Source organism: Rana temporaria, chromosome 5 (assembly GCF_905171775.1).
Source record: "Rana temporaria chromosome 5, aRanTem1.1, whole genome shotgun sequence".
Taxonomy (NCBI): Eukaryota; Metazoa; Chordata; class Amphibia; order Anura; family Ranidae; genus Rana; species Rana temporaria.
The window spans coordinates 205,088,581-205,114,123 of record NC_053493.1 but is presented as its reverse complement, the minus strand read 5'-3'; the positions used below and the strand labels follow the sequence as shown (position 1 = coordinate 205,114,123).

The window sequence follows — 25,543 nt, the reverse complement described above, 5'->3', positions numbered from 1 at the left end:
AGTAATCAGTGCCTATTTATATCATTGTTCGCTGTATAAATGTGAATGGTCCCAAAAATGTGTCAAGTGTCCGATGTGTACGCCGCAATATCGTAGTCCTGGCAAAAATCACAGATCGCCGCCATTACTAGTAAAAAATATTAATAAAAAAGTCATAATTCTATCCCCTGTTTTGTAGACGCTATAACGTTTGCGTAAAAACCAATCGCTATGCGCTTATTGCGATTTTTTTTTTTTTTTTCTTTTACCAAAAATATGTAGAATACGTATCGGACTAAACTGAGAATTTTTTTTTATTTTTTTTATTGGATATTTATTATATCAAAAAGTAAAAAAAATGTTTTTCAAAATTGTCGCAAATACCACCAAAAGAAAGCTCTGTTTGTGGGGGAAAAAGGACGCCAATTTTGTTTGGAAGCCACGTCGCACGACCGCGCAATTGTCATTCAAAGCGCGACAATGCTGAAATTTCAAATGGGCAGGAAGGGGGTATATGTGCCCAGTAGGCAAGTGGTTAAATAAAAAAACGAGCTAAAATTATTTAAACAGCAGCAAAAGCCACTTAAATAAGCCAAAATTGCCAATTTTAGCTTGTTTAAGCAGCCTTTGCTGCTGTTTTTTATTTAAATAAAGGCCACTATATACTACACCAGGGGAAGCCTTCTGATTTCTATTTTTGAGGATTTTGTCAGTGCTTGGTCCTGTCTGGAGTGAGTTGGAGAGGAGGATCTATATAGGTCAGGCGAGGAGCCTTCAGGAATACCAGGAGCTTTGGTGTGGAGTCCACCTGTTATGCTGTCTGCCCCTGCAGGGGCTCCGTGATCTGGCGAGTGGGGACACATGTGGGGGAGCACCCTAGTCACCTGAATTAACCCCTATCTCTACAGAGCAGCCAGCGCTGGTTTTCTGAATATTTCTTGTACAACCTTACCAATCCTACCTATAAGAGGAATTGTGTTACGGTTCTGCTGGACTTTAATATATAATTTAATAACTTTATTTATAAATCATGTTGTATTACTTCATTTATGCTATATGAACTATCAGGAGGTGGCTAATGGCACCTCCCTACAACTATAGTTGTATACCTACCCTCCTATGAATGGACTGTAATTTGAATTTTATGTATGTGGTGGATATCCTAGATTATGCATGCAGCTGTCACACATGATTTTTATCATAATTGTTTGTGAGGTGGCTTATATACTAGAGTTGATTTATGTCATCTAGTTCACAAACACTTTTTTTTAGTGTTTACACCAGGGCTCGACAAATCCCGGTCGCCATGGTGACTAGAAATAGCGACCCTGGTTTACACATTGTTCTTGGGTATACACTGCGTGTTCAACTGTTTTTCCTTTCACGTTTTATGCCACATAGGGCAGGGCTCGACAAACCCCGGGCGCTAGGTCACAATTGCGACTAGAACAGCTGAGGTACCCTGTCTCTGTGTGCATCCCCCCTCACAATCGCATCGGCCCACGCTGGCTGGTAATTGACGCCGCGGCCTTCTGCAGTCCTATGGTTCTTTCTGAAATCTGGCTTTTCTCTTGTGGTGGCCGTTGGTATAACAAGACAGGCAGAGAAGCACCATTAGCATTGCTGGTTGTTTCCATCTCCTTCCCTTTACTTAGAAGTTAGAACCCCCAAACATTATATATATATATATATATATATATATATATATATATATATATATATATATATATATATATATATATATATATATATATATATATATATATATATATATATATATATATATAAAAAATTATAACACCCTAGAGAGTAAAATGGCGGTTGTTGCAATACTTTGTCACACTGTATTTGGGCAGCGGTCTTACAATCGCACTTTTTTGACAAAAAATACTTATTTTTTTTATTAAAACAGTAAAGTTTCCCCAATTTATTTTATATTGTGAAAGATAATGTTACGCTGAGTAAATTGATATCCTAACTATTTTAGTTGGCTCCTACATTCCAAGCAAATTTGTGAAGCCCTGACATAGGGTGGGGGTTGTGTACCCCTTGTGTTTGCCCAATTAATTGTTTTCACAAATTCTTGGGACTACTTTTAGGTAGCGCCATCACCTCTTTTTCATCAGTTTAACGTTAAACTGCGCAAGGGGTTCTCTGTTAGAGCGGTAATAATGTGTAACTCCCACAGTTGGTGGATTCAGCAGGAAGTGTCTCTCGCACGTATATATGTATATGTGTGTATATATATATATATGTGTGTATATATAATATATATATATATCCGTAGACCCCCTTTAAAAAAAAAAAAAAAAAGTACTCAAGCTCATTTGGTCATGTGTTTGTCATTGAAAGGAGCATAAAAGTCTTATTTTAGGTTGGCATTTACCACTAATAGTATTTCACTTTTTTTTTTTTTTTTTTTTTTCAGGTTTTGATGAACTCACTTGTTACTGTGGGGAGTCTGTGATCTTTCCTCCAGTTGCATGTGGCACGAGACCACCTGAGTGTAAGAAACCCTGCACCAGGCAGCATGAGTGTGATCATCCAGGTAGTTCTTTGCACTATTTTGTGTTGCTTTTGTACTATAGGTTTAATATAATTGGTACTTCCTGCTTATCAAACTGGCCATCTGTATTGCTCACATTTGATATTGTCTAAGCATGCTGCTACTGCCCAAATCCTGAAAAAATGCAGGGTGCTTCTAAGAGCCTTTAAGCTGCAAGTTGAAGTAAAAATATGTGTGTGTGTGTGTGTGTGTGTGTGTGTGTGTGTGTGTGTGTGTGTGTGTTTTCTCATGACCAAGACCTCAGACCACCCAAACTGTTTGACTGTTTAAATCATAAAGATTTAAAAAGTGTGATTGCCATGAAGCAGTTCCTTGATAACTGTTGAGAGCAGCTTTCATTGTGACCTGTTTTGAAGATTGTTGATCTTGGGTGTTTTTATATATTTTTTTTATATTTTGTTATAAAATTCTGCAAACAGGTAATTTTTCTCCTTCAATGATGGGCACTGGTGGGTGGCGCTGATTGGCACCACGGAAACTGGCAGGTGGGCATAGATGAGGCAGCATTGCCTCTTCAGGATCGATGTCCCTTGTGCACAAGCCGGTGATTGGCTTTTGTTTTGTCAGCGGGAGAAAAAAAACGATTACCGATCCTTTGTTTACATCATGTGATCAGCCGTCATTGGCTGACAGCTGATCACATGGTAAGGGACCGTGATCACAGCACGCATAAAGGGGAGGTCGTCTATTGATGTCCTTCTGGATTTTCAGGTCCGCGCTGTGGCCGTCCTTCCTCTACCTCTTCCTCCTTTTTTTTTTTTTTTTTAAATAACCTGGACCCATATCTACCATTTAGCTTTTTTCCCTCACTTTTGAGTCCTAGTGGCCTTTACCAGAACAGGAAGTAAGAGAAGTCTACTCAGCTTGGGCACAAATGGCAATAGAAACCTTTAGCCTAGGTTCACACTGCTGCAAATTCAAAATCGCGGTAAAATGCGCGATTTTGCCGCGATTTCGGCCGCAATTTAATGTAAATCGCGGCCCGAAATCGCAAAAAGTAGTACAGGAACTACTTTTTGAAATCGCAGATGCGGTGTCGCACTGATTAGGACAGTGCCATTGCCGACAATTGCCGCCGATTTGAGATGCGATTTGATATGTCAAATCGCATCTCAAATCGTTCCAAATCGTACCCAGTGTGAACCAGGGCTTAATGTTACTTGTTTTGTGCTGGAGTTGGATTTTTTTTTATTTATTTTTTTCCTGGTTTTTCTCGCGTTGCTCATGTGCCTGTGTCCAAAAATGAGGGCAGTGAGCGAACTTGAGTAGACATGCTTTTAGTCTCATTTGTCAACAATATCTGATGGTTAGTTTCAAGGATTTCACAATGTGTAACACTTTAGGGGCTGTGATTGGTAGAACTTATGTGCATCCAGAGGGGCATTATGGGTCTTTTCCAGCTTACATTTGGTAGTTTTGTATTCTTTTAGCCCCTTAGCATTGTGTATTTTCCCAGACATTACAAATGCCGACACATTTCTTGTGCTTTTATATTGGTGGCTTGTTTTGGATGCCACACAGTAATGTAAAACTAGATGTGTGATGTTTTTTTGCAATTTATCTTTTAGTTGTGTAGGCTTGATTTATAAAATTATTGGTAACTCTAGAACATTTCCAGCTTTGTAATTGCTGGCTGAAGGGCTCTTGGCAGTAGTAATTAACAGCTAATTCTGGTTTTGAATTATTTTATGGATTCAAATTTGTTAGTTATAACTACTATCTTTAATTAAAACAGAGACCTTTTAACAGTTTTTTTATATACACAATATAAAAAAAATGTAAACTATCCATAGTGCGATAAATAATGCAATTTGGTTGTAGATACATTACCCTTTGATATTACTCCATGCCTGTTTGTCTCAAAATCTGTATCTGTATTTTTTATTTATTTTTTCCCCAACTTGGCTGTGAAAGCCTGAAATGAATTTCAGACATTTGTTAATTTGATGCCTGAAATTCACAAACGTCTGAACTAGCCCTGCTGCATGAGTCATCTCTGAGTTTTGTGGCCACAAGATTACATGCTGTTGTGTTGGATGATGAATCCATGAATGCAAATTTTTATATTAAGCAATTACAAAGATTAACGGTATTGGGCATAGCTGAGTAACCCATTACAAGCAGTTAATTACAGTTCCCTATATCGGGGATCAATTATCTTTTTTTCTATGCAAATATACAGGTTATTTTGCACATTTTCAAGTATAAAGGGATTGAGGCTGCCCTAAGGCTTTAGTGAGGATGCAGATTCCTTATACTAGTTGGCTTGCATCGGTCTATTTCTACCTGAAAATCGTGGGGCTGACCATTGGTTCTGTTTTTCAGTAGAGTATGCTTGAACATTTAGGAATTCATTTAGTGTAAGACTTCAGGTAAAAGGCTCGGAGGGTTCACATCTGGTTTAGAATTTTAGGTTGGTTTAGTTGCTTATGTTACTGATACATAAAGTGTTCTGGTTCAAAGTAGGGTTAAGAGTCAATAGTATGTTAAGTGTTTTACAATAAAAAACTTAAAATAAAAAAAATCTTGGGTCAGGGTCAAGGGTACCTGAAGTGAAATGAAGTATCTTCAGTGTTTGGTGTTGCCTCATAGCATGCACCTCTAGGTGCCTGGGCATACCCAAAATTTCAGGCACACTGGTATGCAACTATGGACAGGAATGGTCCATCCCACCCCCTCCTTCCTCTTAAAGCTGACCACAAACCAGTAGACTGTCTCAAATTGTTTTGTTTTAGTAAAGTTCCTTTTTAATTTTCTCATTGTTGGTGGGGTCAGATCTATATTTGTTTCTGACGGCGGTGATGCGAAAATTCTGAGGACCAGGCAAGAAATGTATTTATTTTTTATTTTTATTTTTGTAAATGAATTTCTGATTGTGAACTTGGTTTTGGGAAAGTCCAAAATCGAACGTTAAAAGTAAATGTTTGTGTTTTTAAGCATTTTTGATTGGCATTCATTGTATCATCGAATGTACTGATGGAAAGGTTTGTGCAAATTTTTGTATGAAAATCTACTGGCGTATGCCTAGCTTAAGTCCCACTGTTTAGCAATTACTGTGATGGGCATCATCTCTAGACAATAGAGAGCCAAGGGCCCCTCCCCCCATAGGCTTAATTCAGCCTATTTAGCAGGAACCACACTATTTCTCTTTTTTGTTTATGGACGGACACAGCCTTAATCTTGTAATCTTGACAAAGTTGGGTATTGGACTTCCTTTAGGAGTGACTAGGTAGAAAGTGTTAACAACTTTAAAGCTGAGCAGCACCACCCAGGGGGTGGTCCTACTGGCTATATCCCCTCAGCCTGCACTAAGCAGCTCAGTTTTGTTCTGCCTAGCTAAGGTAAAGACATGGCTCCCTTCGTGCCCTTTGGCCTGGAGGTTTTTTATTCCAGATTGAAATTTTATTATTTTTATTTTTTTGTTCCTGTGATCTTCAATCAACTGCCGACTGGGAGACGGGCTGGATCCCAGATCCTTGTAATCCCACCAGTTTCGGCCATCGAGCGTGTGCTGGCCATAGTTACGCACTGGGTTGTCCACGACATGCCCGTCGCTCTACGGGTGGCCGGTGAGCTATACGCTTCAGGGCTTTCATAGGACCGGTCTACAAGGCCGTAGCCTGGCCTCTATGTTCCGGATGGCGGCCATGTCTTTTGTGATCCTGTTGTGTTTTACTTTCTTTATCGTTACATCACGGGACACAGAGCGGCATTCATTACTATATGGGTTATATGGAGTACCTTCAGGTGATGGACACTGGCAATCTCAAACAGGAAATGCCCCTCCCTATATAACCCCCTCCCATAGGAGGAGTACCTCAGTTTTTACGCCAGTGTCTTAGGTGTTGGTCATGGTTTAGCTTGCCTCCGCATCCTTGGGATTAGGTGAGCTAACCGGTTCTGTCCAAAGGCCTCAGCGCTAAAGTGGTCAGTAACCGGACCCCAAACCCTTGGGGTATAGCCCATAATGCTTTTCTTTTTAGAGAGCTGGACCCTGGGCCCAGAACTTAGAAACCTTTGGGTGCCTAATGTTTTCTGTTGCCAGAGTGCTATATGGGCCAAGGACAGTGGATCCTTCATAGGAACCCAGGGCCTGAAGGTCTAGACATCCCCACGGAGATGGGGGAAGATTGGGCCTCTTGCTTGGCAAAGTCCTGCGGCATGGAGCAGGTAAGTGAGGGGAAAACTTGCGGAACTTGGTTCTTAGCAGGTTTTTTCTGGGGGGTCACAGGGGACATGCCTAAAGTTATGCGCTGCATCTGGCAAACTAGTCACATATCTTAATGATAGGATGGCTCTATGTGTATTTTTTCCCCATAAGAAGTGACCTCCCTTGTAGTGTTGGAAAAGCATTTGAGTAGGGCCTGTGTAATATAAAGTGTATGTGTGTGTCAGAGAGCTATGCTTACCTGCAAGCCTCCAGGCGATGCTCCATCAGTCTTCCTCCTCAGAGCCTGCAAAGCAGGCAAAACGCTGACCTCCTCGTGATTCCAGCTGGAGCAGAGAGGCTCCCTTCCCCCCAACCCCCCCCCCCTATCGGCGGGCGCGCGCGTTCACGTGTTATAGGCGCAATTCGCGCCGTTTAGCTGAGGGGGGAAGGGCGGGTCAGTGGTTTAAGGAAGGGGCGGCCCTTCCTTTTCGTTCCAAACAGCTCATTCGATACATTGGAACTGGGGAGGAAAGACCAGAGCGGCAGCACGGGGCGCCGAGGACACACAGTGGCCAAAAAGAATATTGCAGTCTTCAGAAGACTGTTTTCAAGCCTAGAAATAGGCTGTTTCTTTCCATCTCATAGTTTTTCTTGCAATACTACTCAGGGGGACAGAATGTTTTTTCTTTCCTGGATTTGAAAAAAAAAAAAAAAAAAAAAGAAAGATTGAAAAAAGATTGAAAAAAAATAAAAAAGTCATCTAGGGGAGAGGAAGCATTTTTTATCCCCCAAACAGGTGTTTGGGCAATTAACTTTTATAGTTCCAAGTACCAATAAGTAGCAGGTGTACCTCGGTATTGTACCATGGCATCCGGGTCAGAGGGTACAAGAGGTGGGGATTCCCCCAGAGAGTCTGAGGTCTCGGACAAAGCTATGCCGCTGCTTTCCCCACAGGGAGCCTTGGGGCCATCGGGATCTGGGGCTGGAGCTGGCGCGGGTCAGTCCAACCCTAAGATGGTCACGGACGAGGTATTACTCACCTCTTTAAGAGAGATGGAGAAAAGAATGGGAAAAATGATAGCCACAGCTATGCGGGGCAGTAAACGGATTAGATCTCCGTCGCCAGAGCGTGGACCCTCAGAAGAGGAGGTCCTTTCCTCAGGGGAATTGGACGATCTCTTGGACAAGGACCAAGTAGGTTCAGGGATTGAAGATCCGGATACAGAGGAGTATGGAGCAGTCTCCCAAGGGGAGGGCTGGTGGATTCAAGCCTTAACGGACTTGGTCCATAATGCATTCAACTTGCCAGTACCAGATCTCCAGGTTTCGACGGTTTCAGCTTTGGGCTCACTGAGGGCGCCTCAAAGCAATGCAGTGTTTCCGATCCACCCTCTATTAGAGGGAGTTTTGTTCCAAGATTGGAACAAGCCAGATAAAATCTTCTTACCACCTAAAAGATTCTCTGCCCTATATCCTATGGAAGATAAATTTTCCAAGAAATGGGCTACTCCTGCAGTGGACGCAGCCATCTCATGTGTTAACAAGTCGTTAACATGCCCTGTAGAAAACATACAGGTATTCAAGGATCCAGTTGATAAACGCTTGGAAGCACTACTTAAGAACTCCTTCACTACTGCAGGGGCAGTAGTACAGCCAGCTGTGGCTGCGATTGGGGTTGCTCAAGCATTATCGGATCAAATTAAGCAGATGCTTAAACTTATTCCTGCCCAGCAGGCAGAAGAATTTTCGGATGTCCCTAGGGCCATATGTTTTACGGTAGACGCAATTAAGGATTCTATCCAGCAAGCGTCACGTTTATCGTTATCCCTTATCCATATGAGAAGACTCTTATGGTTAAAGAGCTGGGAGGCCGAGCCCCCATGCAAGAAGCTCCTGGTAGGGTTTCCCTTCTATGGAGGACGACTCTTCGGAGAAGACCTAGATAAATACATTCAGACCATTTCAAACAGCAAAAGTACTCTCTTGCCAACTAAGAAGAAGTTTCAGGGGCCTGCGTTTAAACGACAGTACTCCCCTGGGCAGGGGCCCTCTAATGCCAAACAGTATCGACGGCCTCCTGCGAAAGCAAACTTCGGCTTCAACAGCAAGTCTCAAGGACAGGCTGCTAGAGGCAGAAAGCAGTGGTTTCGCAAACCAGCAAAACCAGCCCCCAAGCCCTTATGAAGGGGCGCCCCCACCCACGAAGGTGGGGGGAAGGCTGCGACTCTTTTCAGAGGTTTGGGAAGCCAGCATTCCCGACGAGTGGGTACGGTCTTCCGTGGCCACGGGCTACAAATTAGATTTCCTAAAGTTTCCTCCTCCTCATTTCCAGGAGTCGAGGATTCCAAACGATCCGGAGAAAGGAGCCGCATTAATGTCGGCATTAAATCATCTACTTTCCCAGGAAGTAATAGTAGAGGTACCAGTCCTGGAACAGGGGCTAGGTTTCTACTCCAACCTATTCATCATCCCGAAGTCCAATGGAGATGTCAGGCCAATTTTGGACCTAAAGATGGTAAATGCATACCTAAAGATCCGCTCATTTCGGATGGAATCCGTGCGGTCAGCAGCTGCCACACTCCAAAAGGACGACTTCATGGCGTCCATAGACATAAAGGATGCCTACCTTCATGTTCCAATTTACCAGCCACATCAAAAATATCTACGCTTCATGGTGGCTTCGCGTCACTTCCAATTCGTGGCGCTTCCCTTCGGGTTGGCTACGGCCCCCCGGGTGTTCACGAAGGTCCTAGCTCCAATCCTAGCCAAACTAAGGATCCAAGGGGTCACGATCCTAGCATACCTGGACGACCTCCTAGTCATAGATCACTCGTCTCCCGGCTTGGAGCGAGCAGTGGCCCTCACGGTCCAATACCTCGAAGTTCGGCTGGGTCCTAAATCGAGAAAAGTCAGCTTTCCTGCCCACAAGGCAGTTGGAATATCTCGGCATGAGATTAGACACAGAACAACAAAGAGTGTTTCTACCTCTGAGGAAGGTCAAAGCCATCAAGGAATTAATCCTACTGGTTCTAAGCAAAAAGGAACAGACTATTCGCCTATGTATGAGGTTACTAGGCAGGATGGTGGCCACATTCGAGGCGGTACCATACGCCCAGAGTCACACTCGCATCCTGCAGGCAGCCATCCTGTCAGCATGGAGCAGAAGGCCACAGGCCTTGGATATCCCGTTGCCGCTCTCATCAAGAGTCCGACAAAGTCTGTGTTGGTGGTTAGACCCTCAGAACCTACTGAAGGGGAGATCTTTCAGCCCAGTGGCTTGGAAGATAGTGACCACAGACGCCAGCCTGACAGGCTGGGGAGCAATTTTGGATGGTTGCACTCGCCAAGGTACTTGGGCAAAACTAGAGGAGCAGTTGCCCATCAACATCTTGGAGCTCAGAGCTGCTCGACTAGCCCTCCGGGCTTGGACGTCAAAATTGCAGGGGTTCCCGGTGAGAATTCAATCAGACAATGCCACGGCCGTGGCATACATAAATCACCAAGGGGGAACCAGGAGTCAAGCCGCTCAGAGAGAGGTGAGCTTGATTCTCCTATGGGCAGAGGCTCATGTGCCCTGCATATTGGCAATATTCATTCCCGGAGTGGACAACTTTCAGGCGGACTTCTTAAGCCGCCAGACTCTATGGCCGGGGGAATGGTCTCTGCATCCACAAATCTTTCAAGCACTCTGCCAAAGATGGGGAGTGCCGGATGTGGATGTCATGGCATCGAGACTCAACAAGAAGCTAGACAGGTTCATGTCCCGCTCAAGGGATCCGATGGCCTGCGGAACCGATGCGCTGGTTTGCCCTTGGCATCAGTTCAAACTTCTTTATGCGTTTCCCCCGCTCCAGTTACTACCCCGCCTGCTGCGCAGGATCAGGGTGGAGCACATACCAGTCATCCTGGTAGCTCCAGCATGGCCCAGAAGGGCATGGTACTCACTAATCTTAAGGATGGTAGTGGGAGACCCTTGGACTCTTCCTCTACGGCCAGACCTGCTATCGCAAGGTCCGATCCTCCACCCTGCCTTACGGCATCTAAATTTGACGGCCTGGAAGCTGAATCCCTGATTCTCAGGGGTAGAGGTCTGTCTCAGAAAGTAATCTCTACCCTAATCAGAGCCAGGAAACAGGTCTCTAGGGTGATTTATCACAGGGTCTGGAAGGCCTATGTAGGCTGGTGTGAGTCCAAGCTATGGCTTCCTCGCAAATTCACCATTGATAGAGTTTTAAGTTTTCTCCAGCTAGGAGTGGATAAGGGATTGTCATTAAGCACAATCAAAGGACAGATTTCTGCTCTGTCAGTGTGGTTTCAGCGGCCGCTGGTTAAGACCTTCCTTCAAGGGGTCTTGCGTATTAAACCTCCAGTTAAATCCCCGCTTTGCCCGTGGGATTTAAACCTTGTTCTGTCAAGTTTACAGAAACAACCGTTTGAGCCGTTGGCTGAAATTCCTTTGGTTTTACTGACAAGGAAGTTAGTATTTTTGGTCGCCATAGTTTCCGCAAGAAGAGTATCGGAACTGGCGGCCTTATCCTGTAAGGAACCATATCTTATTTTTCATAAGGACAGGGTCGTTCTCCGCCCTCATCCTTCCTTCCTACCGAAGGTTATATCCAGTTTTCATTTGAACCAGGATTTGGTATTACCATCCTTCTTCCCTAAACCTACTTCCAGAAAGGAAGGGTTGCTGCATACCTTGGATATCGTCAGGGCCATGAAGGCCTATCTTAAAGCTACAAAGAAGATCCGGAAAACAGAGGTGCTGTTCATATTACCGGATGGGCCCAAGAAGGGGCAGGCAGCTGCAAAGTCCACCATTTCTAGGTGGATTAAGCAATTAATCACTCAGGCCTACGGCTTGAAAGGGTTGCCTCCTCCAGTATCATTAAAGGCTCATTCTACTAGGGCCATGGGCGCCTCCTGGGCAGCACACCACCAGATCTCTATGGCTCAAGTTTGCAAGGCGGCAACCTGGTCTTCTGTCCACACGTTTACAAAATTCTACCAGTTGGACGTAAGAAGGAATTCTGATACAGCCTTTGGGCAGGCAGTGCTGCAGGCTGCAGTTTGAGACCCTCGGATTCCGGGGGCTCCTCTTTTTTTGAGTTAAATTTTAAATTTAAGATTATTTTTCTCAACTAAGTTGGATTTATTATGATTTGAGTATTTCTCTAAATTAAATCCTTTTGTCTTGGAGATGTTCTCCCTCCCCTCATTGTAAGCATTGCTTTGGGACATCCCATATAGTAATGAATGCCGCTCTGTGTCCCGTGATGTAACGATAAAGAAAAAGAGATTTTTAATACAGCTTACCTGTAAAATCTTTTTCTTGGAGTACAGCACGGGACACAGAGCTCCCACCCCTCTTTTGAGGACCATTTTGGGAGGCATACTGCTTGCTACAAAACTGAGGTACTCCTCCTATGGGAGGGGGTTATATAGGGAGGGGCATTTCCTGTTTGAGATTGCCAGTGTCCATCACCTGAAGGTACTCCATATAACCCATATAGTAATGAATGCCGCTCTGTGTCCCGTGATGTACTCCAAGAAAAAGATTTTACAGGTAAGCTGTATTAAAAATCTCTTTTTCTACTGCGCTGGCGGGCATGTTCTTGTGGTCCGCGCGGTGTTTGGCCTCTAGCGGCTGATCAGCGGCCATCTTTGCTGTGATCCAGGCGGTGTTTGACTATTCATGCTCAGCGGCCATGTTTTTGTGGCCGCGCTATGTTCTGCCTCTAGCGGCCTTTGTTCTGGGCTCCTTGCTTTATCTACACCCAGTGGTCATGCGCTCGTGTACCGTGGCATTGGTTGGTCTCGATCGGCTGTTTTTTCCCTGAGATCCATGCACTGGCTGTGGTCAGCGGCCATGTTTTTGAGCCCTCACTGCGTGGGCTTCTAGCTGCCGCCCAGCGGCCATTTTATTGGTGCCATCACACTCTATCTACGCTCGGCGGCCATGTTCTTGTGGCTCGCGATCGTTATTGGCATCTAGTGGCCGCTCTGGGCCATTTTTGCCATCTATCAGACAGCACTTAAACGGCGCAGACTGACAGACACACGCTGCTGAAGGATCAGCCCAACTGGTTGGTTTGCGAAGTAGTTTCTTCAGGGTACAAGATAGAATTCCTATCTTGCCCACCAAACTGAAATTTTTTTTTTTCCCCTCCAGCTACAGCCGACTCATCGGAAAGCCCTACTTGGAGCAGTTCAAGACCTGCTTAAACGTGGGGGATGGTTATTCATGTCCCAGCATAGGAACGGTTCACGGGTTTTACTTGAATGTGTTCATAGTACCAAGGAAGGGTGTTCGTCCAATCCTGGACCTCAGGGCCTTCAATTGCTTTGTGAAGGTACAAAGATTCCGGGTGGAATCGGTTCGTTCTGTCGTCACTGCCCTCCAGCCGGGGGACTTTCGGGCATCATTGGACATCAGGGACGCCTATTTACAGGTCCCCATATGTGCCAGGCATCCGATGTCTGCGTTTTGCTGTCGTGGAAGACCACTATCAATTTGTGGCTCTCGCCTTTGGCCTGGCATCGGCATCAAGGGTGTTCACCAAGGTGCTTTCCCAAATTTTGGCCCTACTAAGACAGCGTAGCATCGCCATCATGGGCTACGTGGACGATCTTCTTCTGAGGGCCACTTCAAGCTCAGAATTGGAGGTGAGCGTGTCTATAACCTGTCAAACCCTCCGACACTTTTGGTACTGAACTTTTGTGTACTGAACTGGTTGGGTACTGAACACTCAGAAGTCAGTAATGTTACTGACTCAACTCCTAGTATATCTGGGGTTGATTCTGGACTCCTCAGAGGCAACGTTTTTTTCTCCCTGTGGAAAAGTTGCAGACCCTTTGGGCTGCGGTACGGCCGTTGACATCCCAAAGATGGTCGTCACTCCGCTTTTGCATGCGAGTCCTGGGCCTCGTGGTGGCCTCCTTTGAGGCGGTACCATATGTGCAATTTCACACGCAAGCATTACAGAAGGAAATTCTGTCCAGATGAAACAAGTGCCCATCATCCATGGATTGTCAAATCCAGGTGAGCCACCTAGTCAGGACCTCCGTAGTTTGGTGGCTAACATCACCGGTACTTCTGTCCGGGAAGTCGTTCCTTCCTTTTCACTGGATGGTGATCACGACGGACGCCAGCCTTACTGGTTGGTGGTTAGTCTGGGGGGTTCAGTCAACCCAAGGTCGATGGTCTCCAGAGGAATCCCACTTGTCGATCAATGTCCTGGAACTTCGGGCGATCAGGCTGTGCCTCTCCACATGGTCTCAGGGGCGTCCAGTCAGGATCCAGTTGGACAACGCCACGGCAGTGGCATGTCAACCATCAAGAAGGAACAAGAAGCTCGGCTGCAGCGTCAGAGGTCGCTCACATCCTAAGGTGGGCAGAAAGGAGCGTACCGCCCCTGTTCCGCCATATACATTCCGGGATGCTGGACCAAGGAGAATGGTCTCTGCATCCAGATGCGTTTCAGCTCCTTTGCCTAAAATGGGGCATGCCAGATGTAGATCTCCTGGCGTCTCGACTCAATCGGAAGGTATTGAGGTTTGTGGCCAGGTCAAGAGACCCATGGGCAGACGCGCCAGATGCGTTGGTGGCACCGTGGCGTCAGTACCGGCTAATCTATGCCTTCCCTCCCCTGAAGCTCCTTCCTCATCTGCTTTGCAGCGTGGAGGAAGAGGGGATTCCAATGATCCTAATTGCTCCGGATTGGCCTCAGAATCCTTGGTACACCGATCTAGTGCGTCTAGTAGCAGGCGTCCCTTGGCGTTTACCGCGGATAGAGGACCTACTGTCGCAAGGTCCCATACTTCATCCTGCTTTACAGTTGCTGGCTTTAACAGCATGGCTATTGAAAGTCAGGTACTAAGAGACCGGGGCCTGTCGGATTCTGTGATTCCCACCATGAGAGGCTCGGAAGCCATCCTCTAGGAAGACTTACCACCGCACTTGGAAGGCCTACATAGGTTTCTGTGAGGAAATGAGGTGGAATCCGTGGACTGATTTGGTTTTCAGAGTCTTGCTGTTCTTACAGCGGGGGTGGACCAAAAGCTTGCTTTAAGTACGATTTTAAGGGCCAGATATCTTCCCTGGCTGTCCTTTTTTCAGTGACCCCTGACGGCTCACTCTCTGGTGAGTTCGTTTGTGCAGGGAGTTCGGCATTTGGCCCCTCCGGTCCGCCCTAGACTACCTCTGTGGGAACTGAACCTGGTCCTCGCGGTACTTCAGAAACCACCGTTTGAAGAGATTGGGGAGATTCCCTGTATGGGATGGGAAATTCCCAATCCTGTAAAAGAGAAATGTAATCTATCGATTTGACTTTTCATGAATGGGTTAGTTGGATGATTGATTTCTGCTGGATCAGCGCATGCCCCCAATTGGCGGCATAGCTGATCATTGTATTCTGCTGGCAGGGGATTCACACTCGGAATATGCTAAAGATTTACCTGGTCACTTTGAATGTGTGGATGTCGGAAATCCGCTCAGTTTTTTCGTTCATAAAATTTAGTAATATACGGCCAGCTTTAGGGTCAGGTTTAGAACCTGTTCTTATCTTTTTGGTCTTTTTGTGTTAATGGTTCTGCCAACAGACCGGAAATTGGATATGCATATTTTTTTTTTCTGATTTAGCTTACCCCTGCGAATTCTAGTGCATTACCATGGTTTGTGAATGTGACACATTACAAACGTATGCATGGTGCACAGCTGTAACTTTCACATTACTATTCCACAGTTATATTTATTAATTAAAATGCTTAACCTACACAGTCTTACCCGAAGGCCTCAATGCGCAAAATAAAAGACAAGGACATTAAAAGACCCTAGGAAAACCAACATGCCAGAATAACATAAGAGTCAAAACCCTGGGGGTCTGTCCGTCCCACCCCATTAAAATTGGGTGACTCCAAATGCTTGTGCAAAAAGTGTGGTTTTTAGTTCCTTTCGGGATTTCGGTGGGCCATTCTCAAGTCTCAGTTTCAGAGGCAAAGAGTTCCAAAATTCAGCTCCTTGTACTTCACACATTCTCCCTCCGCATTTTTTCTCTTTGAATTTTGGAATCTTCAATTTGGCCTGATTCGTCGATCTCAGGAACCGGGTCGGCGCCTACCTGATGAATTTTTCCTTCAGATACTGTGGGCCACATCCATGCAATACCTTATGCACAAGACTTCCAGTTTTTGAACAGAACCTGTTCTTTTACGGGCAACCAGTGCATGGCTCTAATGCCGCGTACACACCATCACTTTATGTGATGAAAAAAAACGACACTTTCTGTGAAGTAAAAAATGACGTTTTTGAAACTTCAATTTTCAAAGACGAAGTTGTCTACACACCATCGTTTTCTCACAATGTTCTAGCAAAGTGAGGTTACGTTCCACCACGTTTTACCATTGAAGCTTGCTTCATAAGTAGCTTCTGGGCATGCGTGGATGAAAAAACGTCTTAGAAAACGACGTTTTTTGCTACACACGGTCAATTTCTGTGAAGTAAAAGGTGCACTTTTGAAAAACGACACATACAATTGAAGCATGCTTCAATTTTTTTTGGTCGTTTTTTACAAGACATAAAACGACGTTTTCCCCCACACACAGTCAATTAAAGTGACGTTTTTAAAAACGTCATTTTTTTTCATCACATAAAGTGATGGTGTGTACGCGGCATAAGAGATGGAGTGATGTGGTCACGACAACCAACACCCATCCGTAACCTCGCTGCGGTATTCTGAATCAAATGGAGCTTGTAGATGGTATAAGCAGGCAAACCCAGGTACAGAGCGTTGCAGTAGTCCAATCGACTGCCGATAATGGCATTGACCACGGTGATCTTATCAGTGTCTGCGCTATATCGAAAGGTTGTTCTCAGTCTCAGGTGGAAGTGGCATGAACTCACCACCTGATTTAACTGAGGGCGCAAGTTCAACCTAGAGTCAAAGATGACACCCAAGTCCCTGACCTGAGTGGCCGGAAACGTAAAAGGTTTAAAAGATTCAGGCCAGGATGGAAACCAGTTGGAATACGCCTGGTTACTGAAGATTATTCATTCAGTTTTAGTGCCATTTAGTTTGAGATAATTGGCACCCATCCAGGATTGGATTTCCTTCAAGCAGGAGGCCAGCATGACCTGATCCTCCCCCTTTCTTGGGTAGTTTGAAGTAGATCTGGGTGTCATTGGGAGGTTGTGACGGCGAATGATGTACAGCAGCGGCCTCGTATAGATGTTAAAAAGGATCGGAGATGAAGCCGATCCTTGTGGGACCCCGCAAGACTGGGAACTATCAGGAATAAAATGGTCCCAACTTTACTCTTTGAACCATGTTTCGTAGGAATAAGGCAACCCCATGCTAGATAGTTCCAAGTAAACACTTGGAATTGGGAATAGATTGCATGTCAAAATGTATATTTAAGGCATTGTTAAAGCCGTTGTAAATCGTGGAATGTGTTTCCCCCCCCCTCCCCCTTTCTTTATTTGATACTTAATATTTTTACATTTCTCTCTCCCACCCCCCTCCCCCGTCTTTTTTTTTTTTTTTTTCTCCTGCAATGTAAAGGCATGACGTGCTAGTATGCCTGGCATACTAGCACATTATGTGAAACTTGCCTGAAAACAAAGCCTTCTAGCGATGCAATGTCATTGCTAGAGGCCGCTTCCATCTTCATGCGTCTTGTTTCCGGGTTCACGGACTCCAGCTCTGTGGCTGGCATGCGCCTGGGAGCCACTGGTCACAGCACAGGGTCGTTTAGAGTGCATGTATACAGTAAACATCTCCCAAATGTGCATGTTTAGGAGATATTTACACTACCTATAGGTAAGCCTATAATAAGGCTTATAGGTACAATTTGGTGATAAGTTTACTTCCTCTTGTAATTTTTATTGCTGGAAGGCCCAGATTGAAAATATAAGGGAATGTGGTGAGCATTGCTTAAAGGTGCTTGAATCAATAAAGATTGGTTTCAAATTATCGTTTTCCTTTATGGATAAACCCATTGTTCTGATGCAGTAACTTGGATTTGAGTTGGGTATAGAATTTATTTTGTTTAATGCCTACCTGTATCCTGCTGAATCAATAAGGAACCTTGCTTGGATAAAAGTGCTATGTGACCACACCATTACAAACATTTTGTTTATTTTTTCCCTCAGTTTTTCACGCGTGTCACAATGAAGAGAAATGTCCTCCCTGTACATACCTTACACAGAAATGGTGCATGGGAAAGCATGAGGTAAGAGAATGTGTTTAGGTATGTTGGTAATGTTCTGGTGGAGATGTATATGAGAAATGTACAGAATAAATGTAATTAAACACAAGGTATATGGGACACCATTGTTTCCAGAATCTTCTGTGCGAACTGGTCCTTCACATCAAACATTAACATGCCTCTTCTGTTGACCCACAGTCATTAACCCCCTTGTCTTGCTCCCATACCTATGTTAAAGGCCTGGTTCTCACTAGCTGCGGCCACAGCTCGCAGCAGGGGGTCCGTGCATCCCTGTTCTGTTTCAGGTGCGAATCAGGTCTGAATTTTTTGCCTGGTTTTGGACCTGAAACTGAGCCAAAGCCGCATATGACTTTTCCAGTGCGGACTGCAGCCACCCGGAGCTGTGTGAACTAGCTCCATTGACATTCAGTTAGTCTCCTGTCGTGCAAATTGGATGCGAGGAAACCCAGCCTTAAATTGTAGGTTATTTTGGATACATGAAATGGGAGGTTAGGAGTGACGGCGTGGTCAACTCTATCGAGCATAATTTTTTGTATTTTTTTTTTTTTTTTGTGCCAAAGTGACTGCCAGCTTTTCTTCACTTAAGGCACTTCAGTTAAAGCTACACACTGTCCAAAGAATATTTCCATTGTTATCTACTTCATGGTATGCTGATGTTCTAGCTGCGTTCATCAGCCCAGAAATGTAAGTGTGTGTAAGCATAGGAACAGTGGTGACATTCTGTGAGCTCTGTCCAGGATTTTATTGCTGCCATTCATGCTTTACTATTCATGATAGGATCATGAGCTTATTTACTGGTGCAGAGCTTACAAATTGTGCTCTTGAACCCTTTACATTATAGTATTTTGCTATTTTTTTTATTTTTTCTGATTGACTTGTTTGAGACACTATGCACTATCTGCATTGGAGCAAGTACAACAACGGACACCTTTTTGTTTGTATACTTCCATAAAAAAAATCTGAAATTACTTAAAACTGACACTGGTAACAATTACAACCCTGATTCTAAAATGTTGGGACGCTGTGTAAAATCTACATCAAAACAGAATGCAATGAATTGCAAGTCTCGTAAACCCATATTTTATTCACAGGAGTTTTTGGAGCGTTTTTTTCAGTGCCCAAAAGCTGCTCCAAAGATGCTGCTGGCAGGACTCTGTGTGAAAGGGTCCATTGAGATGCATGGGGAGCGTTTTATGAGCGCTATTTTTAACGCTAAAACGCTGTAAAAATGCTTCAGTTAAAGGGGTCTTAGTGTGGGTTTAGTAACACTTTAAGCACCCAGACTCTTATACTAAAAAGTCATTCTGTTACAGATGCATGTTTGCAGTTTAGCATTGTCCTGCTGAAATATGCAAGTCCTTCCCTGAAAAAGCTGTCATCTACAGTCGGGTCCATAAATATTGGGACATCGACACAATTCTAATCTTTTTGGCTCTATACACCACCACAATGGATTTGAAATGAAAGATGTGCTTTAACTGCAGACTTTCAGCTTTAATTTGAGGGTATTTACATCCAAATACAAATCGGGTGCACGGTGTAGGAATTGCAACAGTTTGTATATGTGCCTTCCACTTTTTAAGGGACCAAAAGTAATGGGACAGATGAACAATCATAAATAAAAACTTTCACATTCTAATACTTGGTTGCAAATCCTTTGCAGTCAATTACAGCCTGAAGTCCGGAACGCATAGACATCACCAGACGCTGGGTTTCATCCCTGGTGATGCTCTGCCAGGCCTCTACTGCAACTGTCTTCAGTTCCTGCTTTTTCTTAGGGCATTTTTCCTTCAGTTTTATGATCTTTAGCAAGTGAAATGCATGCTCAATCGCATTCAGATCAGGTGATTGCATAACATTCCACTTCTTTCCCTTAATCTCTTTGGTTGCTTTTGCAGTATGCTTTGGGTCATTGTCCATCTGCACTGTGAACCGTCCAATGAGTTCTGAAGCATTTATGACTGAATAGGCTGAATATGAGCAGATATTATTGCCCGAAACACTTTGGAAATCATCCTGCTGCTTTTGTCAGCAGTCACATCATTAATAAATACAAGAGAACCAGTTCCATTGGCAGCCATACATGCCCACGCCATGACGCTACCATCACCATGCCTCACTGATGAGGTGGTATGCTTTGGATCATGAGCAGTTCCTTTTCTTCTCCATACACTTCTCTTCTTCTCATCACTCTGGTACAAGTTGATCTTTGTCTCATCTGTCCATAGGATGTTCCAGAACTGTGAAGGCTTTTTTTTTAGATGTTTGGCAAACTCTAATCTGGCCTTCCTGTTTTTGAGGCTCACCAATGGTTTACATCTTGTGGTGAACCCTCTGTATTCACTCTGAAGTCTTCTCTTGCTTGTTGACTTTGACACACATAACCCTACCTCCTGGAGAGTGTTCTTGATCTGGCTAACTTTTCTGAAGGGTGTTTTCTTTGCCAGGGAAAGAATTCTTCGGTCATCCACCACAGTTTTCCGTGGTCTTCCGGTTATTTTGGTGTTGCTGAGCTCACCAGCGCGTTTTCTTAAGGATGTTCTAAACGGTTGATTTGGCTGCACCTAATGTTTTTGCTATCTCTCTGATGTATTTTTTTTTCTTTTTCAGCCTAATGATGGCTTGCTTCACTGATAGTGACAGCTCTTTGGATCTCATATTGAGATTTGACAGCAGCAGATTCCAAATGCAAATGGCACACTTGAAATGAACTCTGGACCTTATTATCCCATTTACAAGGAGCAGATAAGAGGGAATAACACACACCTGGCCATGGAACAGCTGAGAAGCCAATTGTGCCATTACTTTTGGTCCCTTTAAAAAGTGGGAGGCACATATACAAACTGTTGTAATTCCTACACAGTTCATTTGATTTGGATGCCCTCAAATTAAAGCTGAAAGTCTCCAGTTAAAGCACATCATGCTCGTTTCGTTTCAAATCCATTGTGGTGGTGTATAGAACCAAAAATTTGATTTGTGTCGATGTCCAATATTTATGGACCTGACTGTAAATGGGAGCATATACTGTTGTAAACCCTGGATATATCTTTCAGCATTGATGGTGCCTTTCCAGATGTGTAAGCTGGCCATTCTATATGCCCTCATGCAATCCCATACCATCAGAGATGCAGGTTTTTGAACTGAGCGCTGATAACAAGCTGGAAGTTCCCTCCTCTCTTTAGCCCATAGGACGGTTGCCAAAAAGCATGCCGAATTTAAAATGGTCCGATTGCAACAGTTTTTCATTTTGCAACAGACCATTTTTAATGAGCTTTGGCCCAGAGAAGATGTAAATATTTCTGGATCATCTACAGATATGGCTTATTTTTTGCATGATAGAGCTTTATAGGGCTGCAACTAACGATTATTTTCATAATCGATTAGTTGGCCAATTATTGTATCGATTAATCGGATAATGCCCTTAAAAAAGAAAAGCATTATTTTTTTTTTTGGGCCAATTTGTTGTTGGGCAGATTACAAAACACAAATTGCCGTAAAAACGCATAACATGTTTTTTCTGCAGCTTCTCCATTGAAGTATATTGAACCAATAAAAACTAAATGGCACCATTTTGCGTTAAAGTCCTTGCCCTTTCCAAATACGCAGCAGCTGAAAAAAAACATGGATGTGAACGTGTCCCATAGGAAAATATGTAAATGAACTGTAGTGTTTCTGCAAAAAGCACCAAAAAACCCAGGCCTGAGATGTTTAGTAACATAATGGGTTTAAAAAAACTAAAATAAGTACAAAAGAGCAAATAATCGCTACTGTTCATTTTTTTACTGTGGGGCAGTGAAAGTAATATTTACAGTAGTGATTTGCTTTTTTGTACTATAAATGGCTAATTATTTTTTTTTTAACCCATTATGTTACTGGCCGATTATTCGATTATGACAATTGTAATCGATTAATTTCATAATCTATTAGTTGTCGTTTAATCGATTAGTTGTTTCGGCCCTAGAGCTTTACCCTTTTATTTTTTATTATCCCTGAGCTCATGCAGTGACGTCTCGCACAATCATGCCTGTTTGTAATGCAGTCCCATCTGAGGGCCTGAAGATCAGGGGCATCCAATATTGTGTTTTGGCCTTATCACTTGCACACAGAGTTCTCCAGATTTTCAGAACCTTTTGATATTATGTACTGTAGATGATGATATATTTAAAGTGTATGCAATTTTACATTGAGAAACCTTATTCTGAAATTGTTTGACAATTTTTAGACGCATCTTTGCACAGATTGGTGAACATCTACCCATCTTTGCTTCTGAGACTCTAAGATACTATTTTTATACCCAATCATGTTACTGACCTGTTGCCAATTAACTTTTTTTTTATATATTAAAATAGGTTTATTGATAATAAAAGCACAGAGAAACATGCACAACAGTGCATCTCCAAACCACATTCAGATTCAATAAGGGCATAGCATCCATAATGCAAGCATTGACGCTGCACAATGTGCAAGCTAAGCATCTAAAACAAAAAAAGACCTCCTAGCTAATGAGAAATTTTCAGTGAACACTGTCTGGAGTATGAGGGCAGATTTTGATATAATGGAGCCATGTACAGTCCCCAGTAGGTTGCCAAATAACTTGGCTGCAAAATGTTCTTCCATCTCTTCCTTGTTGGTACCACTTACTTTGTCAGCTTTTTTACCTTGTCCAAGCTTTTTTGAGACATGTTGCTGCCAACAATTTCAAAATTGCCTTATTTTTTTCTTTAAATAGTAAATTTTCTCAGTTGACACATTTGAATGTTTTCTATTGTGAATAAAACATGGGTTTGAGGTTTGCAAAGCAATACATTCTGCTTTTTATGTAGATTTTACACGGCATCCCAGCTTTTTTTGGGGTTGTAGTTCACCTGACAAAAGGTAGTTTGTCAACTATTCATAAGCAAACTCTATAGCGGTCTCAGGTTTGAATGGGGTTTTCTCTAAACAACATGTTTCGGCTCCTTCATTAAATAGGATTCAGATCCGGGTTCATAAAAAGGGCATTTTAGACTAGTCCAGTGTTTTTGTTCTTGGTAATTCTTGGACGCTTTTAGCAAATTTTATCTTGGCGGACCTATGATTTAGACAGGGCTTTCTGACACTAAGCAGTAAGTTTCATGGCAGAAATTTTTGATAGTCTTAGGGCCCTTTCACACGGGCGGATCCCATGATGACCCGTTCCTTTTATCCGCTTGCTCAGCAGGTATCATTCTGTTGATCCCTGCTGAGCCGGCAGATGACAGAGCGGTCCTTGCACACTGTGCAGGGACCACCCTGTCAGATCTCCGCTCTCTATGGGGGGATCGGGTGAACACGGACCGTCTGTCCATGTTCTTCCGATCCGCTCGGCAGAAACAGAGCATATCGGCGACCGATGAGATCGGGTGTCAGCGGATGTTCATCCGCTGACACACGCTATCCCATAGGGATACATGCATGTCCCTTTTTCATCCGTTAACGGGTGGATGGAAAAAAAGCCATACGGTCTGCTGGTGTGAAAGGGCCCTTAAGGTTTCATTGTGGCCTGCAGACACGGCAAAATGGCTTCAAATCACAACTGGTCTTTTCCCAATGTTTGACAGTAGGTACTGTGCTCTTTTCTTTGAATACTTCACATTTTTATTTGTGGACATAGAGCGGCTGTAACTTGTCACTAAAACTAGTGTCTCTTCTATTCAAAAGCCATTATTCCAGACGCTGTGTGGCTTGCCAATATACATTTTAGCAAATTCCAGGTGGCATTTTTAGGTTTTTCTTTCAGCAGTAGAGTCCTGCTGGGTTTTCTTTCTTTGAGCCTGCTGTCACTCAGTGATGGATGGTTTGCTCAACACTGATGTACCCTGACCTTGGAGTTCAGCTTGTATCTCTTTGGAGGTTTTCCTTGACTTTGTCCATTTGCAAAACTGGTGTCCAAACTGGGGTTGCTTTTTCTTTTTGCAGCTACATCCTGGGAGATTGACTACACTCTCTCATGGACCTTAAATTTATTAAAATATTCGTTTTTTTTAAATACCTTAAACGTGTTATACTTGACAAATTACATGTCAGGATTAACCATTGACTCCCCAACAGTATGTTAAACACTTTCCAACTACTAAGTGGTTAAACAGAATTGCTAATGTAAAAATTTTAAATTCAAGGCATAAAAAAAAAAAAAAACTGACAATAACGGGTCATATGCAGCTTGTACCCAGTCACTTCAAAAATCTATTGAATTAATACAATTATAAAATGGTTTATTGTACGAAATTGGTCACATACAAAACACTATAGGAAATAAACCACAACCCATATGTACCCTGCCATAAGACAATGTTGTCTTTACTAAAATCAGCTATTTCCAGACACAATAGAGAAAAGGGAATATCTGGAACGAGAATCTCGCTTATGTAGTGTTTTTAGCCTCAAGTTATGGCAACTTAAACAAGACGTAAATCCAGCCTCCAACAACCTGCTCTCCTAAAATGCAAATATTTAAGGAATGATCCCAAAATATAAAATATTCCATGAACTCGACATCCCTCTCAGCAAATAGCTAGGGGTGTCTACTTTCCAAAATGGGGTCATTTGGGTTTTTTTTGTGCTATTTTGGCATTTTATGGCCTTCGAAACGGTAATAGGTAGTGAGGAGTGAAATCAAAAATGTACACCCTTAAACGCCTGAAGGCGGTGATTGGTTTTTGGGGTCCCGTACGCGGCTAGGCTCCCAAAAAGTCTCACGTGGTATCCCCATACTCAGAAGAAGCAGCAGAATGTATTTTGGGGTGTAATTTCACATATGGGGGGAGTATGCTTTGCGCGTGCGTGTAAGCATTACTGGCACTAACTAGCTACCTAGCGGCACCAGCGACACTAATACAGCGATCAGAAAAACGATTGCTTAGTGACGCTGGCAATAGGGGGTGAAAGGGTTAACTCTAGGGGCAATCGGGGGTTAAAACCTTTATTAGAAAATGTATGGGGGTACCTATTAAAGGTTTTAACCCCTGATTGCTCCTAGAATTAACCCTTTCACCCCCTATTGCCACTGTCACTAAGCGATCGTTTTTCTGATCGCTGTATTAGTGTCGCTAGTGCCGCTAGGTAGCCAGTTATTTTTTGAGGTTCGTCGCCATGTTTTTTATAGCGTTGGGTACCCCCATAAATTTTCTAACGCTATAAAAACATGGCGGCGAACCTCAAAAAATAACTAGCTACCTAGCGGCACGAGCGACACTAATACAGTGATCAGAAAAATGATCGCTTAGTGACGCTGGCAAAAAAGGGGTGAAAGGGTGAACTAGGGGGTGATCAAGGGGTTAAAACCTTTATTGTGGGGGGGGGGGCTACCCTGGACCTAACACTAACTGCCTGTCACACGGACACTAAATGCAGTGATCAGCAAATGATCACTGCTATTTAGTGACAGTGTGACGGGGGGGGTGACCGCGGGGGGATTTGTGTGCCTATCTGTACTGGTGTCAGTGTAGTGCTTGTGTACTCACTGTTGTGATGTCTCCTCTGCCGGACGAAAATACCGGCGGGAGGGGCGGTGACATCACTTCCTCCTCTGCCTGTGTTTACAGAGGAGGACGCGCATTGGCTGAGAGCGATCCGGAGGGGGCGGACAAAAACGTACCGCCGCC

General features: G+C 43.7%; 1 protein-coding gene across 2 annotated transcripts in view; it reads left to right on the top strand.

The window, feature by feature from the left end:
- NFX1 (nuclear transcription factor, X-box binding 1) overlaps positions 1–25,543 on the top strand; it is a 179,897-nt gene that overhangs the window by 106,043 nt on the left and 48,311 nt on the right. For both annotated transcript variants that reach the window (XM_040353504.1, XM_040353503.1), the window contains exons 14-15: positions 2,408–2,527; positions 17,845–17,924. In XM_040353504.1, coding sequence (XP_040209438.1) covers positions 2,408–2,527; positions 17,845–17,924 — 200 coding nt within the window. The remainder of the gene's footprint in view (positions 1–2,407; positions 2,528–17,844; positions 17,925–25,543) is intronic.